The sequence below is a fragment of the Salvelinus namaycush genome, chromosome 5 (genome assembly GCF_016432855.1).
Source record: "Salvelinus namaycush isolate Seneca chromosome 5, SaNama_1.0, whole genome shotgun sequence".
Taxonomy (NCBI): Eukaryota; Metazoa; Chordata; class Actinopteri; order Salmoniformes; family Salmonidae; genus Salvelinus; species Salvelinus namaycush.
The window spans coordinates 52,302,961-52,321,093 of record NC_052311.1 but is presented as its reverse complement, the minus strand read 5'-3'; the positions used below and the strand labels follow the sequence as shown (position 1 = coordinate 52,321,093).

General features: G+C 42.6%; 1 protein-coding gene across 1 annotated transcript; it reads right to left on the bottom strand.

The window, feature by feature from the left end:
* Window positions 1-1,132: 1,132 nt before the first annotated feature.
* Window positions 1,133-17,604, bottom strand: LOC120047643 (calbindin-like). The gene is made up of 11 exons (XM_038993189.1): window positions 17,526-17,604; window positions 16,983-17,059; window positions 11,963-12,037; window positions 8,303-8,383; window positions 8,108-8,164; window positions 3,942-4,019; window positions 3,734-3,789; window positions 3,584-3,623; window positions 3,427-3,480; window positions 2,021-2,092; window positions 1,133-1,264 (listed from the first exon to the last, which is right to left on the bottom strand). Exons 1-11 carry the CDS (start codon window positions 17,602-17,604, stop codon window positions 1,133-1,135), a joined length of 801 nt encoding a protein of 266 aa, XP_038849117.1.
* Between the last annotated feature and the right edge of the window lie 529 nt (window positions 17,605-18,133).

The window sequence follows — 18,133 nt, the reverse complement described above, 5'->3', positions numbered from 1 at the left end:
TCTGGATTTTCTTTTCTCATTTTGTCTGTCATAGTTGAAGTGTACCTATGATGAAAATTACAGGCCTCTCTCATCTTTTTAAGTGGGAGAACTTGCACAATTGGTGGCTGACTAAATACTTTTTTGCCCCACTGTATAAACTTTTTTTGTTATTTTCTTCAGAGCCTTTCTTCAGTGCTTTTCATATTAAATGTATTATTATTATGTTTCATCCATTTCATTCTTGACATTGTCAATTCCCCCCTACGTCAGTCAAATAGCAACACAGCGATGCACACAGTTGGGGTTTAAGGTAGTTGTTGAATTTAGTTTTTATTACATCTTACACAGTGTTGCTGGTGCCCAGCATGGTGGGGCATGGCATTGTTTACAGTGCAAAAAAAGGTCCATGTAGCACATCTGAGACTGGCACCATCGTTATACACAGGGCAGGTCAGGGGTCACGGGGGTTAGGCTACACAACTCTGAGATATGTGCTTGTCCATTCAGTAGTACCTCCATACAAGGCTAGCCTTCAGCAACTAACATGCACTGCAAAACGATATATAGCTTAAAATTGTCTCGCATCACGGAACTGTTCTTCCGCTATTTTCTTTATTTTTCATTTCCATGCACATTACAGAAACATTTTAGTAACGTATTGCTTAGGCTACTGGCGGGATATAATTCTAATAGTATAAGTTATTGTTACTAGAAGTTTGACTACTTGGTGTAGAGATATTAATTAACAATACGGTAAACATTGTTGTCACTGGTCAGTAGGGGACACACCCTCTCTTTCAGCCAATGAGAGGTTGGAGTATGTAGTATAGAGAAGACAAAGTACAGGGACTTTCAATGGTGGTATCAATCTCATTGTTACAAAAATCTGTACATTTACAAAGAGTATAGAAACAAAAGGTTTGAAAAGTATGTGACACCCTATGTCTCCGATAATGTGCCCTAGCTACGCACACACTGTCACTGGCAAATTGACAGATTTCTTGAAAGAAAAACAAAAACTGAAACAAAAATACACCCTACATCCTTGGAGTTTCAAGCTACAGTATCTTTAAACACTTCATGAGTGAGGGGAAGGGAGGCAGGTTGGAAGGGGATGGAGGGGGTGTGGTTAGGTGGAAAGGGGAGTGGTTTATAAGGGTGCAGGGGCTGAAATGTCCTCAGCACAGAGCACCAGCGCTAGCTCTGTCCTGTACAGCTTGCCCCCGTCTGATAGCGCCATAATGGCGGTCTTATATGTGGGGATTTTGTTGACTTCCAGCACCTGTCGGAGACAAGAAACAGATGCAGACATCCAACTTCTCATTTTCATCCCTTGACTTTTACAGATTTGACATTGACCCTACTTTTTCATTTCAAAATCCCCTGCGGCTATGAGATGGTCGCCGGCCCAAAGCTTAGCTAATAAAGATGACACAAAATATTTGCAGAAACAAAGAGTAGGCTCTACATGCAGGTCACATATGGCTTTGATATATTGACATCCAGAAAACTATTTTTAAAGTCAGCTGTGAGAGAGAGAGACAGAGAGACAGACAGACAGACAGACAGATTGAATATCTGTCCAGCTCTAAACATGCTCTTATGAGTTTGTTTGAAGAGGTATTGTGATTGTCCTCAGGCCAATCATATCACCACAGGCAACAAACGAGGCCCTCTGTGATATTTGAAGTCTCAAGATGAAAAACCCAAAATATTTGTTTGGACTGTTCAGACCTAGATTCAATCAGATCAAGCGTTAACCAGTGAAAGCTGACACCCGCATAGCTGGTGTTTTAGCGGTGTAGGTTTATTACTAATTCAACTTGGCGCATCCAATGACAATGTCCGCGATAAGTATAACGCCGGGAGCTGCTTGCTGATTTGACAGCTCCAACGCAGTTACACCTCAGACATCGCCTAAATAAAAACAATGAGACTGGTATGCAGTTCTTGATTATCGCGGGTTAAGGCGGAACTGATTGAATCTTGCCCTTAGTCTCCGCTCTTCTCGAATCAATGAAACAGAATGGAAACCCACCTTCTTGTTCTTCTCACACAAATCTTTGAGGAGGGCATCCAGCTCATTCTCATCCATATAGCCATTCTCATCCTGACAGACAGAGAGAAGGACAGAGAGAGAGAGGCAGAGAGAGAGAGGGAGAAAGGCAGAGAGAGACACACAAGAAACACAATGTCACACCATTTAGCCCGCCTTTGGGTTTGGTTTGGTATGCAGTGTCAACATGATGCCACGTTGCATCTCACAAGCCTGATCTCAGAAAACGAACAAAACAATAGGCCTAATGAACAGATGTGTATATTTGAACAGCCTATTCATGGGCCCTTCTGATATTTGCTCATATTTTCTATTCATGAATTTGAACTGTTTGTTTTTGGTCATCTATGTACTGGCTCGTGTGCCCTGAAAGCAATATTATAATATTATAACCACATCGCTGATACCTTTATAAGGATATCCCTATCCACTTTAGGGGAGTTCTCTGTGTGTCCAACTCCATTCAGAGCAAAAGAAATACTGTACCATAGAGTCTAGCAATCAATCCTCTGTGTTGGCAACAAGAGCGCCATCATCAGGAACCATGTGGGACAGTTAGTGCCAACATGGCACTTCTAACAATCTAAATCTTTAAACCAGGTTCTATGGTCGAAGACTAAAACAAATGGAAAAGCATGATCAGCCAGCCAGCCAGCCAGCCAGCCAGCCACTCAGATTAATTGTCCTGTAATGCTCTACAGGCAAACTAAAGAATGTATTGTCATTTGCTTCTCCAATTACCTGTCTGGATGTCACATATCAGCAAGGCCCAGAACGCCTCCCTCCCTGCCTCCTTGTCTGTCTGCCTGTCTGTCTGTCTGCCCGCCTCCCTGTCTGTTTGCCTGTCAGCCTCCATGCCTGCGTGCCTGTCTGCCTGCCACCCTGCCTGCCCGCCTGTGCAACATGAACCTGCCAGTCAATATGGATTACAGGCACTGCCACGGGAGAGAAGGTATGGGCCGACTTGCTCCAGAGACAGTCATACATTATAGGGGGAGAGAGGGAGAGGGTGGGGTAAATGGGGATGGGGGAAGAGAGAGAACGTGAGAGAGCGAGAGAGAAAGAGTGATGGTGGTAGGGGGGGAACATGCACTGTATCCATTGTGCATACAAATAAGGGCAATAGGGAGAGAAATTGGTAGATAGACAGAGAGAGAGAGCAAGAGCAAGAAAGAGAAGGAGAGATAGATAAAGAGGATAAGAGAGAAAGATTGAGGGAGTGCATCCCTGGAGAGCAGCAATTTCCTAGACTAGCACTTTCTGAAGCACTTTCTGTCCTTGTTAATACTGTGTCTTGAGATGCATTGAAACATTCAAAAAGCCATGACAGAGAGTGATTCTTATTTTTTTGAGAGGGTGCATAATGACAATGTATTATTGGAACGTACCTGATCATATAACTCAAAGATCTTGTTGAACTCTCTTCTCGCCATCTTCACATTCTGTAACAGAAAGACAGGAGGGAGAGGGAGAGGAGACAATTGAGTCAAGGTCAATCTGATTTTTCGATTCCATCTCGGATTTATTCTGGGAATAACCACCAACCTGAAACTTGAGTAGAAAGTTCTCCTCGTCCGGTAGCAGCCTGTTGGGAAAAAAACACACATTGGAAGAATTGTGTTCAGGTCATATACAGCACGATGTGTAGACAGATATATCATTCATATCACACAGGACAAAACTCCATAAGCAGACCTTGCCATTTCTGCCAAACACAACTTCCCATCGTGGTTTGAGTCGAATATTTTGAGCTGGAAGAGAAAAATAAATAAACGAATTAAAGCTCTACAAAACAGAAAATGAAGGACTATACTGTACAGAGCTATTTGTTGTAGCCATTTAGCTACACTGTTCTCAATGTTGTTGCTGAGGTTAGCTGCATAAGTATAAACTATATTCTTACTGTGGTATGTGTATACTCATCTAACTTCTTCTCGTCATATGGTTTCTTAGCCTTCTGAAGCAGATCTTTCAAAAAGTTCTGGAAATTAAGCAAAAGCAGAAAGATCAGTTTGACAACAACGCCTGCTATAGCAGGTCATTTTAAATGCAATGCTGTCCGGGAGGTACAGTCAGGTCCAAAAATATTGGCACCCTTGATAAAGATGATCAAAAAAGACTGTATAAAATAAATAATACAAATACTGAGCTACAGTGTCTTCATAAAGTATTCATATCCCTTGACTTATTCCACATTGTGTTGTGTTATAGCCTGAATTCAAAATTGATTAAATGGCGAAAAATGTTCTCACCCTTCTAAACACAATACCCCATAACGACAAAGTGAAAACATGTTTTTAGAAAGTTTAGCAAATTTATTAAAAATTAAATACACAAATACCTAATTTACATAAGTATTCACAACCCTTTTCTATGACACTCTAAACTGAGCTCAGGTGCATCCAATTTCCTTTGATCATTCTTGAGATGTCGCTACAACTTGATTGGAGTCCACCTGTGGCCAATTCAATTGTTTGGACATGATTTAGAAAGAACCACACTTGTCTATATAAGGTCCTACAGTTGACAGTGCATGTCAGAGCAGAAACTATACCATGAAGTCCAAGGAACTGTCTGTAGATCTCAGAGTTATAATTGTGATGAGGCATATATCTGGGGAAGTGTATAAAACAATTTCTAAAGTGTTCAAAGTTTCCAAGAGCACAGTGGTCTCCATCATTGGTGAAATTTAAAAAATATGGACCTACCCAGACTCTGCCTAAAGCCGGCCGTCCGACCAAACTGACCAACCAGGCAAGAAGGACCTTAGTCAGGGAGGTGACCAAGAACCCAATGGCCACTCTGACAGAACTACAGAGTTCTTTGGCTGAGATGGGAGAACCTGCCAGAAGGACAACAGTCTCTACAACATTTCACCAATATGGGCTTCATGGTAGAGTGGCCAGACGGAAGCCATTCCTGAGAAAAATACACATGATGTCACGCTTGGAGTTTGCCAAAAGCCACATGAAAGACTCTGAGATCATTGAATCCCTTTGAAAATCTGCAGAAAGACTTGAAGATTGCTATTAGCCGTCACTCCCCATCTAATTTAACAGAGTTTGAGAAAATCTGCAAGGAAGAATGGGAGAAAATCCCCTAATCCAGATGTGCAAAGCTGATACAGACATACCCAAGACGACTCAAAGCTGTCATCACCGCCAAAGGTAATTCTACAAAGGATTGACTCAGGGGTGTGAATACATATGTAAATGAGATATTTCTGTATTTCATTTTCAAAAATAAACTTATTATCACTTTGTCATTATGGGGTGTTGTGTGTGTGTAGATGGGTGAGGGAAAGAAACGCAACAATGTGGAAAAGTCAAGGGGTATGAATACTTTCTGAAGGCACTGTATATTGTATGCTCAACAAAAACTGAAAAATGAAATGATTTTATACTAATACAGTTGCTTTTTTTCCACAAGAAGATAGGGGTCAAAATTATTGTCACCCCTATTTTCAATACCTCACCTTGCGAGGATAATGACACTGAGCCTTTTTCAAAAATGTTTTTTCTTCATACAGATCCATGATATCCTTCATCTGTGCTTATGGACCTCTTCAATTCAAACCACAGGTTTTGAATGTGGTTCAAGTCCGGAGACTGAGATGGCCATTGCAAAATGTAGATTTTTTGTGGTCAACTAACCATTTCTTTGTGGATTTTGACATGTGCTTGGAGTTATTGTCTTGCTGGAAGATCCACTTGTGGCCAAGTTTCAGCCTCCTGGCAGACACAACCAGGTTTGCGTGAAACCCACCACAGGCGTGCGTGAAACCCACCACAGGCGTGCGTGAAACCCACCACAGGCGTGCGTGAAACCCACCACAGGCGTGCGTGGCCAAAGAGCTTTATTTTCATGTCATCAAAGAAATGTTAACATCTGGAGTTTGCTAAACTTTTTAGTTCCAGGTAAAACTCTTTTGGGTTCCATATAGAACAAAAGGGTTCTACTTGGAACCAAAAAGGGTTATTCAAAGGGTTATCCTATGGAGAGTCAAATAACCCTTTTAGGTTCTAGATAGAGTGTATAGCTCACTCAGAGTGCACATCAATCCAACTTAATTATTCCACAACTTCCTTGACACTACTCTAGGGTAGTTCATAGCCAACGTATAGTACCAGTCAAAAGTTTGGACATACCTACTCATTCAAGGGTTTTTCTTTATTTTGACTATGTTCTATGTTGTAGAATAATAGTGAAGACATCAAAACTTTGAAATAACACATATGGAATCATGTAGTAACCAAAAAAGTGTTAAACAAATCAAAATATATTTGAGATTCTTCAAAGTAGCCACCCTTTGTCTTGATGACAGCTTTGCACACTCTTGGCATTCTCTCAACCAGCTTCATGAGGTAGTCACCTGGAATACATTTCAATTAACAGGTGGGCCTAGTTAAAAGTTAATTTCTGGAATTTCTTTCCTTCTTAATGCGTTTGAGACAATCAGTTGTGTTGTGACAAGGTAGGGATGGTATACAGAAGATAGCCAAATTTGGAAAAAGATCAGGTCCATATTATGGCAAGAACAGCTCAAATAAGCAAAGAGAAATGACAGTCCATCATTACTTTAAGACATGAAGGTCAGTCAATCCGGAAAATTTCAAGAACTTTGAAAGTTTCTTCGAGTGCAGTTGCAAAAACCATTAAGCGCTATGATGAAACTGGCTCTCATGAGGACAACCACAGGAAAGGAAGACCCAGCGTAACCTCTGCTGCAGAGGAATATTAGTTCATTAGAATTACCAGCCTCAGAAATTGGCAATTAACTGGTGTGGTGGCAAGAAACCACTACTAAAGGACACCAATAAGAAGAAGAGACTTGCTTGGGCCAAGAAACACTAGCAATGAACATTAGACCGGTGGAAATCTGTCCTTTGGTCCACCCGGCACAGCCAGAAGAGGACTGACCACCCCTCATAGCCTGGTTCCTCTCTAGGTTTCTTCCTAGGTTTTGGCCTTTCTAGGGAGTTTTTCCTAGCCACCGTGCTTCTACACCTGCATTGCTTGCTGTTTGGGGTTTTAGGCTGGGTTTCTGTACAGCACTTTGAGATATCAGCTGATGTAAGAAGGGCTATATAAATACATTTGATTTGATTTTGATTTGATGAGTCCAAATTTGAGATTTTTGGTTCCAACCACCATGTCTTTGTGAGACGCGGAGTAGGTGAATGGATGATCTCCGCATGTGTGGTTCCCACCGTGAAGCATGGAGTAGGAGGAGGTGGGTGTGATGGTGCTTTGCTGGTGACACGGTTTGTGATTTATTTAGAATTCAAGGCACACTTAACCAGCATGGCTACCACAGCCATCCCATCTGGTTTGCGCTTAGTGGGACTATCATTTTTTTTTCAAAAGGACAATGACCCAAAACACACCACCAGGCTGTGTAAGGGCTACTTGACTAAGGAGCGTGATGGAGTGCTGCATCAGATGACCTGGCCTCCAGAATCACCTGACCTCAACCCAATTGAGATGGTTTGGGATGAGTTGGACTGCAGAGTGACGGAAAAGCAGCCAACAAGTGCTCAGCATATGTGGGAACTCAAGACTGTTGGAAAAGCATTCCAGGTGACTACCTCATGAAGCTGGTTGAGAGAATGCCAATAGTGTGCAAAGCTGTCATCAATGCAAAGGGTGGCTACTTTGAAGAATCTCAAATATATTTAAATTTTTAACACTTTTTTTGTGACTACATGATTCCATATGTGTTATTTCATAGTTTTGATGTCTTCACTATTATTCTACAATGTAGAAAATAGTAAAAAATAAAGAAAAACCCTTGAATGGATAGGTGTGTCCAAACTTTTGACTGGTACTGTATATGAGTGAAACTTTGGTATTGGGGTTAAGAAAGACAAAACTCCCCCGAGATTCCTACAAAATGCTCAATTACCAAAATGATTTACAATAAAAAAGGGATTTCAAGTTACAGTCCAGATGAGCCTTGACCTCAGAGGCTCCTTGTGAGCCTATATCCCCTTAATGAAATAGGGAGGACAGTGAGACAGTTCATCAAGATACAAATTGGGAGGCAAGTTACAGTCCAGCATTGCTCACCTTCAGCTCATCTGCTTCAATGTAGCCACTATGGTCTGCATCATAACATCGCCAAGCCTGTAATGAGACAATGAGTGAAATAGGGGTTTGTATCATCAATGAGGAGAGAATAGTTAAATCAGTTAAAAACTATATTTATGCCATGAGCCACTTGAAAACATTTAAAATAGATCATATTGGTTAATAGAAAAATACCTGCATAAATTCCGCACAAGACTTCAATTGTTGCCGGAAAAATAACAAGAAGTTCTCCTCTGTGGGCAATATTTGTACTAGCTGTCACACAGAGAAAAGAGGAAAATATATAAGAGATAACACTGTATTGTCCTGAAACATGGTTACATTGGTTCAACATCCCATTTATTTTTAACAGTTGATCAGTGGCAAAGAATGGCACCCTGTGACAGTTTAGCCACCACCCACTGGGCACAGATGTCATTTAATAAACGTCTAGTTTTGATTTACGTTTGGTTGAGTTGTCAACTAATGAGAATTCAACGTGAAATCAACAAAAAAATGTCACTATGTCATTGGATTTAGGTTAAAGTTGGGTGAAAAAAATACTAAATTCCCTTATGTTGATTACTTTTTGCAAATCAGATCAGTTTTCCACATTGATTCAATGTCATCATTGTGGCGTACCGCAGACAAGCCACCAGGGGAGTCTCGTCGAGGCCTTGTGACAGACAGAGGGACTGATTGCTCACCAGCCATATGGGGCCCGTAAAGCTGCCAGGAGGGCAGCACATGGGAGGGTTGCTACCGGACAGGGCAAGTCTGAGAACGTGATCAGACCAGGGTTGACGTTTACTCAGTATCAGCATGGTCGAGTTGATAGCTCAGTTTGTTCGGACACAACAAGCGCAACAGAACATTCAGGAACGAATGCTGGAAGAACAGCGGCTACAGAATGTCCGCCTTCTGGAGGACGTCAGGAAGCTGCGAGGAGAAACGCAGACTGAATCGCATCCCAATCAGTTTTTAATTAAGCTAACTGAGGATGACGACCTACCTCTGCACGTTTGAACGGAGGGCACTCCGGGAAGGTTGGCCCAAGGCGAATTTGGCGAGTCTGCTGGCCCCTTCCCTGTCCGGAGATGCCCAAAAGGCGTATTATGAACTCAACACCGAACAGGCGGCTAACTTCGACTGTCTCAAGAGGGAGGTACTCAGCCACTATGGGTACAGCCTGGCCCGTCGGACCCAACTGGTCCACGACTGGAGGTTTGTGGCCGAAGCTTCCCCCCGAACCCAGATGAGCGACCTACAGTGCATCACCAGAGCATGGCTCCTAACCGATGTAGCCACCCTCCATGTTATCGACAAAGTGGTCATGGATCGCTTCTTACGGGTGCTACCTCACATGAAGAGGGCGGCAAACCTACGCGCCCAGACCTTGGAGCTTGGAGGACCTCTTGTGAGCTGTGGAGACATACCAGAATACAAAGGCCCTGCTGAAAGGGATGCAGGCCAAGTCCGGGAGCTGTCGGAGGGGAAAGAAGGATGACCCCACCACTGTACTCCCCAATCCGACAGGACTGCAGACCCACGGAGAGACAGCCGGGGGAGAGTCGACCCGCTGCCAACAACCCCAGGTGGATGAAGAATGAAGGAGATGTTTTGAGTGTGGCGCTCGGGAACACCTCTCATGAAATTGCTCGGGTCAAGAGGAGTCAATGCCATCAGCGGGCCCTGGAGATGAGCCGGGCCATGCAGTAAACTACCTCATCTCATGTTGGGCATACAGTGAACCACCCATGGTGCCGGTGAAAGTCAATGGTCACGACACACACGCTCTGTTGGATTCTGGGAGTGTGGTAACACTGTGTCAGTCTCCTGTGTCCATGGCGACATTCAACCGGGCAGGCGGTATTCGACCAGGCAGGCCACCATCGTGACGCCACAAGGAAGCTGTCAGATGGTGGTGGGTGCTGTACCTGAGTTGCCGGTACCCCTCCTCGTGGGACTAGATTGTTCGCTGTTCGCGGCAATGTGGAGGCACGACCTGGAGTTGGGGGTCCGAGGGGGCGCCAGAACCAACCTCGCCTGGTGAACAACCGGAGGATGAGCCCATGCTTCCCCTCTTCAATTTCCAGTGGGAGGATCCGAACTTGAAAGCCGCCGCGGCCCAAGTGATAGCGGTGGATGGCCAGCTTGTTCTGGGGGTGAGTGACTGGCGATACCTGTTGTATCAGGTGTCCCACGAACAGGGGGAACTTCGAGAGGTGCTGTTGCTGCCCCGCTGGTACGTCAGAACCGTTCTTCAGCTGGCCCACACCCATTTGTTGGAGGCGCACCTGGGAATGGAGAAGACCCGGAAATGCCTGGTTCTACTGGCCCGCGATGAGGCAGGCCGTGGAAGGCTATTGCCGCAGCTGCCCCGAGTGTCAAATCACCGCCCCAAAAGCACACTTCCGGAACCCGCTGGTTCCCCTACCGATCATTGGAGTGCCGTTTGAATGCATCGCCATGGATATCGTTGGACCCCTGGTAAAAATGGCCCGAGGACACCGGTACATCCTGGTAATAGTAGATTATGCCACCCGTTATCCCGAGGCCATTCCCCTACGGGAGGTGTGGGAAGCCTAGCCAACCTCCTTACGCAGCGTGGTGGAACACGTAGAGACAATGAGGGAGCGGATGACAGGCATATGGCCAGTGGTAAGGGAACATATGGCAAAGGCCCAGTGCGCCCAAGCCAAGGTCTAAATCAGGGGAAAGGACACAAATGATTGAGTCACCAGTTGATTCTTGTGTGGCGTATTGCGGACAACCCACCAGGGAGAGACTCGTAGAGGCCTGGTGACAGTCGAAGTCTACATCACGCGGCGGTGGCTCCCTCTGCTGGACGTGCCAGGTCTCAACGGGTCCTCCGGCCAGGACTAATTGGGGCTGATTGAGGCTGGTGAGCAATCAGCCCCTTATTGAGGCTGGTGAGTAATCAAGGGGCTGATTGCTCACCAGCCATACGGGGCCCATAAAGCTGCCAGGAGGGCAGCACACGGGAGGGTTGGCGGTAGTGAGAGGTCACTACCGGACAGACGTCCTCACGGTCTGCTAGAACCGAGGGGCTCGTGTTCTACCCCAGAGGAGACAGCGTTCCCCGGAGCCCAGAAGACGGTAACCTGGAAGAGGTCTTCTGGAGGAGACTGGTTTCTTTACATTTTCTTTGTTTTAAACAAATACCCTTGAAACTGAGGTATCACACTTGTGTCTGTCTGATCTGTGTAAACGTCTTGATCAAACCCACTGGTCTGCCACATTTATTTTTTTTAAATAACGTGAAACAATATTGATTCTACCAGTTTTTGCCCAGTGACCAAACCCAGCTGGCTGAGACCCGGCCTAAACTTTCAGACTACTCCTGCGAGACTATCCATCAGACAGCTGCAATATAACCATTCCGGGGGCATTGAGACACCCCATGCCAAAAATGTGTATTCATACAGGACTCCTGTTCTTCCATCATGCTCCTGGAGAGCCTAATCTAAACGGCAATCTCGTATTCCAAACACAATAGATGTTATTTCCACTTTCAAATTATGCATCTTACCTCTATTTTTGTGTAATCATTGTGTGTTTGAGTACGTTGGTGTGTTTGTGAAGAGCTGAATGACCCTGTCAGGACCCTTTCTGTCAGCTAATGCTTCAGAGTATCCATCTATAGCAGAGCTATGAATCCCCTTGGCCAAGTGACTATCTTTTAAAATTATATTTGAACCTTTCATAGAGGGAGAAGCCCCCTCTAAACCTGTCAGTGTTTCAAGATCTGGTGTCCCTGAAAGTCCCAAATTCTAAGTGGGTCTTAACCTACTGTGTGTGTATACTGCATCATGAGTTTATGTAGATTCTCACCTCAACAATTCCAATTTTGGCATCTGTATTTTTCTCATATTCCTGTACAAAAGCCTTCATTTGGTCTGTAAGCTCCTATGAGAGAGAAAATTAGTGTCAATTAATTGCAGTAGCTTTTGCCTTGAATTACACACATCTCAACATATAAACATATAATTAGTTGACAACGAAACTAAATAGGGATTCACACATCCTTATAACAAGTAATTATGTTTTATGCAGGGAAGTAGTTTAGTAGTTTGAAACTTTTAGTAGTTTGAAATACAAGCACTGATAACATGAGGGCTCAGTAATCTGCTCAATTATCTAGAAAGGCTATTTAGTAGGCACTTGGTGCCGTGAAAGACCTTGTATACCTTGTGTCCTCACAAACACCATTTAACATGCTAAGCAGACGGCCATGTTATCCAATCTGAATTAGATTAGGAGCGAGTGTTGTAATCTTCACCCATCAGAGCACAATTCTAATAGAGTTTTGCACAGGTCCGTCCATGTCGCTGCACACATACAGATGGCTACGAGAAGTATTGATTATGCATGTACGGAGGGGCCTAACCAGCTCTCAAAGTCTCACGTCAGAATTAGACGTTGATCCATGTTTCTCAAATGGCAAATTTCGAAGTTGTTCCAAATGTAAAGTTTCAAAGTGTTTAAGGTTAAGTTTAGGCATTAACTCTGAATTTTTATGGTCAGGGTTAAGTTCAGGCATTTATTCAAAATTCTTAAGGTTAGGCATTAACTCTGAATGGTTAAGGTTTGGGATATATTTAAAAAATATATATATAAAAACAACATTCTATCGCTAGATTAGAACTTGCAACCTTTCGAATCAGATGCTTACGCCCATCTGCCATTCCCGTTCACAACGCCCTAGTAAAACCAAAACCTACTTGAAGGTATGAGCCCTCACTGTTGCCCCTAGAGGCTGGTTCCATGTCATCTTCCGACGTCCTCAGACATTGATGGACGTCGAATACTGACTTGTATCACAGTTGACCTGGCTGCACAGCCAGCCAGCTACTGATGTAATGCCTGGTGTGGAGGGATAGAGATCTCCACTGACACGTTCAGTGTAATTGAATCGAGTTGACGAGGCACTGATACTGTCAGGTACTTTCATAGAAGCATATGAAGTGCCTCTAGAGAATGCTAAAATAAGTTATAATAGAAGATGCTTATGAAGGTCCAATGCAGCCATTTTTATCTCAATATCAAATGATTTATGGATAACAATTAAGTAGCTTACTGTGATTGTTTTCCATTAAAATGGTCAAAAAGAAACAAAAACAGCTTCTTAGCAATTTTCACAGTATTATTACAACCTCATAATGTGGAAATATATATAAAACATAGGAAATCACGTTTTTGACTACACACTGGGCCTTTAAAGGCAGCCATTTGAGATTGTCTATGTTGGGACTGGGAAGTGTTACATGTGACAATGTGATACTGTAGATACTGTATGATGTGTAACACTTAAAGGGTAGCACTTATCTGCTACATGGCCTTGCGGTAAGCCTGATGAAGTGGGCTTTATTGCATGCATAGTTAATTGCGTTCTTGTGTTGCATATTTGTGTAAGGTATAAATTAGGCTTTATGCTGCAAATTGAGCATTGCTGTAAAAGATGGACATGGCCTTTACTATGATCTCTCACTCCCATTGTGTCGATGGTAAAAGTAAATTAATTGTAAGATAGATGTAAAAAAACAACTAGATTAAATTTGATATCCAAGGATAAAAAATCAATATTAGTGTATCTTACACCTAGACCACACCTATACCATCATTGCGCAAAATGGATATGTGTTCAACAAAAGTTTAACATTCACCTTCTACTACCATTTCTGTCAAGTCGTCTACGCATACAGTTTGACGCATACGTTTGATAAATCAAACGTATGCACCACACAGAACGCACTGCAAATGCCTCTGCAACGCAATGCTGCAAGGCAAACTCAGCGTTCCATTGGAAATGAATGTACTTTTGCTGTACAAAAATGCAATGACGCTATCGGTGTGATTGAGGCGTTAGTACTATATGTTTTTATGAGAACATCAGAAGTACCTTAGTACTAACTAATGTCTGTTTTATAGAGCCTTTCTATAATAGGAATATAAACACAGTAGGACACACATTTTTACATTTGCATTTCACCTACAAAACACAATCAATAAAAGCAATGCATTGCTTCAAGAACAATGTGAACCATATCCTGAGATGCTATAAACAAATATCTGTAAATCCCAGTATCACACCAGCGCTGACCAAATATCTTCCAAATATACGACCATTATCATTTCATAATTTTCCTTTCAGAGAACCTGGCACGAGGTTAACTCTAGAGAAGAAGACCACCTTGCATACTCACTGGAGAAAAAAGTGTACACGTAGAACGTAGGCAATACGTAGCAACATGTAGAAAGTAGGCAATATTCTAACATTGGCCTTGTCTTTCGGGGTAAAATGATTATGTCGTATGAAAGGAAGATGTACTAAGAGTGAGCTCTTCTTCTAGCCCATGTGTGTGTCCATTGAGTAGATGCATGGCGGCCATCTTTGGAAGCCATCTTTATTGCTGCATGACATAATCAAAATCATGTCCACTATCCAACGTCAAGTGACTCTGCAAATGTTAAAGTGCATGTTTTATTGAATTCCATGGAATTTCAAAGTAAGAAGACCCTGAGCCAATCAACACACTGCATGCACTATGCAGTCAAAACCAATCATTGATCTCTGTATTGATCTCTCTGATGATGATGCCCATGCAAAATGTGGAAACCATCTTTGGCATCTCTCTGCATAAGGTGGTGTCAGATATGCTAATAACTCCAATCCTACTTCAAAATGCACTTCAATGGTGTTTTCTCACTGGCCATTGATTGGGCAGTTGTAAATGGCCACTTAATTTGATTGTAAATGCTGCGATTTTCCATAATCAACTCCCCAACGTGCTCTCTCCCCATAGAGTAAATCAAAAGGTGTTTTCAGTGTCTGGCAAACGTTGAGCCATTACTCCTGTTTAAAGATCTGGGATTGAGTGCCAAATGGCTTGCTCTATAGAGGCTTGGCTAATTGCTTGTACACAGAATGGGAAATAAGTGTTTAACCTTTCCCAAATGCAAAGTAGGAAAGTGCACTGCAGTGCTATTTGTCACTGAGCAATGGGTCACTCAATCCAATTCAAACCCCAAAACGCTGGGTAGAGACACAAATAAAAATACCAATGTCAAATAACAAGGTCAGAATGGAAAACAGAATTTTCCAAAACTGCTTTTTCTGCATCGGGTCTTACAGTTGAGCAAGATGGAAATGTGGGAAATACATCCATCAACCCATCAACTTGACGCAACAGCAATATGGGGTTGTTCCATGTCGTTCAGGCATGGAAAGACATGGAATATTGGTAGACCAGACATGTACTTGACACCTCATAACTAGTCATAATGTATTAATCAATGTCAATTGACCCTTCGCTAAGCCCCGCCCCAGAATTCTGGCCAACTAATCATAGCGCTCCAATGGATAGCAACTGTCTCGAGTACTACACCTCAGGGAAGCTCATGTTTGAAACACATAAAAGCCAGTTGAGGGCTGTGAGAAAACCTGAGTTCTTTAAAAAAAAATACATGTTTTAAATGGCTAAACAATGGAATAATGCACCAGTGGTACTTGTGATTCCAGAGCCTGTTTATGGAGTATTTTTAGAATCCAAAATTATACTTTTGTTACATTGTTTGGTAGTTCATCTGGTTAGCTATTTCTCAGGCTTATTGACCACCAAACGTTGCTAATGCTAGCTAGCTTGCCACTAAATATAACTTGTTTTCTCGAAATGTATGTTAGCTAGCTAAGTTAGCCATGTTATTAATACAACTCCAATCTGCTGTCGACATCAGGATACGATTTGAGAGCACTAGTTAACTCCAAAAGGGGTTAGTACGCTTCGACTGCATGCTGACAGTGAATTCAGAGCCATAGATTCATTGGCTAGCCACACTACAAACATAATTTTACCAGGTTCCAGTGAAGCAATTATAATGACAATCCACTACAACATACCAGAGAATTTCTTGATTAGCAAGGGGTAGTCAGTGTATAATTTCATTGTGTATGAAAAACACAGTTTGAGATCATTGTGAGGGGATTTCGCCAGTGGTTAGAAGGGGGATTTGTGCTTCCAGGGAAAATGTTGTCCGCGGTTGCAACAGTAACCAAGGGGGGTGGGACTTAGTGAAGGGTCAATTAAGAACAACCAGTTTCACAATATCATGACAGTACTTTAAAATGGAAGCTCAGTGAAGCGTTACATGAAATGCACCATTTCCATCTCTTGAGAAAACCCTGTGATCATTGAACAAACAACAAATCTAAAATATGCATTTAGACTCTTCTGTAAATTAAATGTTGTCAATGACATGCTCTATACTGCATTTTATAATCCAACCTTTTGATTATTCTAGAAAAAAAAACATGACATACTACAGATTATTATTACACAGCAAATATCACTATTATGAGTGATGAGGATGTTGACAAGACAACATTATGTCACTACTGAAACAGACACAACTGACACAAAACTTGTAGGGTGTGCACATAATACCAGCATCAGGGGTAAAACGGCTTGGTGCCTGTAATGGTGCACTGAGTTTTCTTTCTCCCCACCCCACTCACCCCAATATCTCTCCCTCTCCCTCTCCCTCTCCCTCTCCCTCTCCCTCTCCCTCTCCCTCTCCCTCACACACACACACACACACACACACTGTTTTAACTTGAACGCTTTCAACTGTGGCACCACCAGTAGCCTAATCAACCACCCATTGGTTTCACAATGTCAATATGTCTGGCCTACGGTATGACCTATCTGATGAAGGTAATTGGAATGAGGGTCACACCAAACGCATTTAAATACTAGATACAGTTCAGTTTGAGAAGACAATTAGTTGTCAGGCCCACTGCCAATACATTCATGTTTTAGAGTTTAAAATTTTTAAAATAATTCAGTTTACTTACAAGTCCTGCCTGTTTTCGAGCTTGCTGAAGTTCTTTTATAAAACTCTGCAACTCCTTCCCTTCAATATATCCATTACCTGCAAGAAGTAAGCACCAAATCAATCAAAGACATGCGTAAAGTAGCCTACATTAAGTTTAAGAACATTACGCATAGGATCAAATCCATCATTTGCCGTTTCATGACAGCTGTATGACTGCACTTCCATTTTAGTGCCTAAACCTATCACCATATTATAATAATATTTTCCAGTCATTTATAGTTTTGTAAATATTGAAAATGTCGCTATAAAATGGTGGTTAATGGTTCTAAATCAAATATTTGTCAATCTAATTTGTCAATGGATAAAGTTGAGAGAACAAATATCAGTCTTGACAGCTAAATCAACTTTTTCATTCAATATACTGTAGGCTACTACATATTTTCGAAAATCCGCTAAAAAGCGCAAATGGTCCATGAGGGTCTTTGGTCGCAAAACTTCCCAAAAATCGTTTTACTTCAGTGCCATCTGCATGAATAATCCACAATCTTAAAGAATAAATTACCATCGTTATCATAATGGTGAAAAATATCCAGGAACTGTGATGCAGAGATCTCTACTCCTTGCAGGTAAGCGTTTGCCATGTCGCGGGTTAGGTTTGGGGACGGGAGCGCGTACCAGATAGCTGCACTGGCCGAGGATATGCTATGAATGAGACGCTGTGATCAGTCGGTGCCCGGTATTTAAAGGGAGCACTATCACGCTAATCTTTCACTATAGCCCCCCCTTCCCCGACGTTGGGAAACTAGCCAAACGCGCAAATCACCTCCTCTCTTCCCGCCGCAGGAATAGCGCGAGCTCAGCAGCACGTTGACGCGCGCCAGGGGGTAAGGGGATGTGAGATCCATTTAAATGAGCACTCGCTTTTCGTGCTTTTCATTTCCCCCTCCAGATATACGCCCTATCCGACAAAAGTGTAGAAGTTGTTCAACCAAAAAATAGCTCTACCCCCTCTTCTTTATTCTGGCATTTAAGGGCCATCCAAGGGCTCTTTATGAAATAAAACTCATAAACGGATTATGGAGTAGCAAAAGACTTATGCAAAGTTACATAATCTTAAAAAAAGAAAGGACAGAAAGGATATTTTGAAATGCGAATTGCTGGCTGGACCCT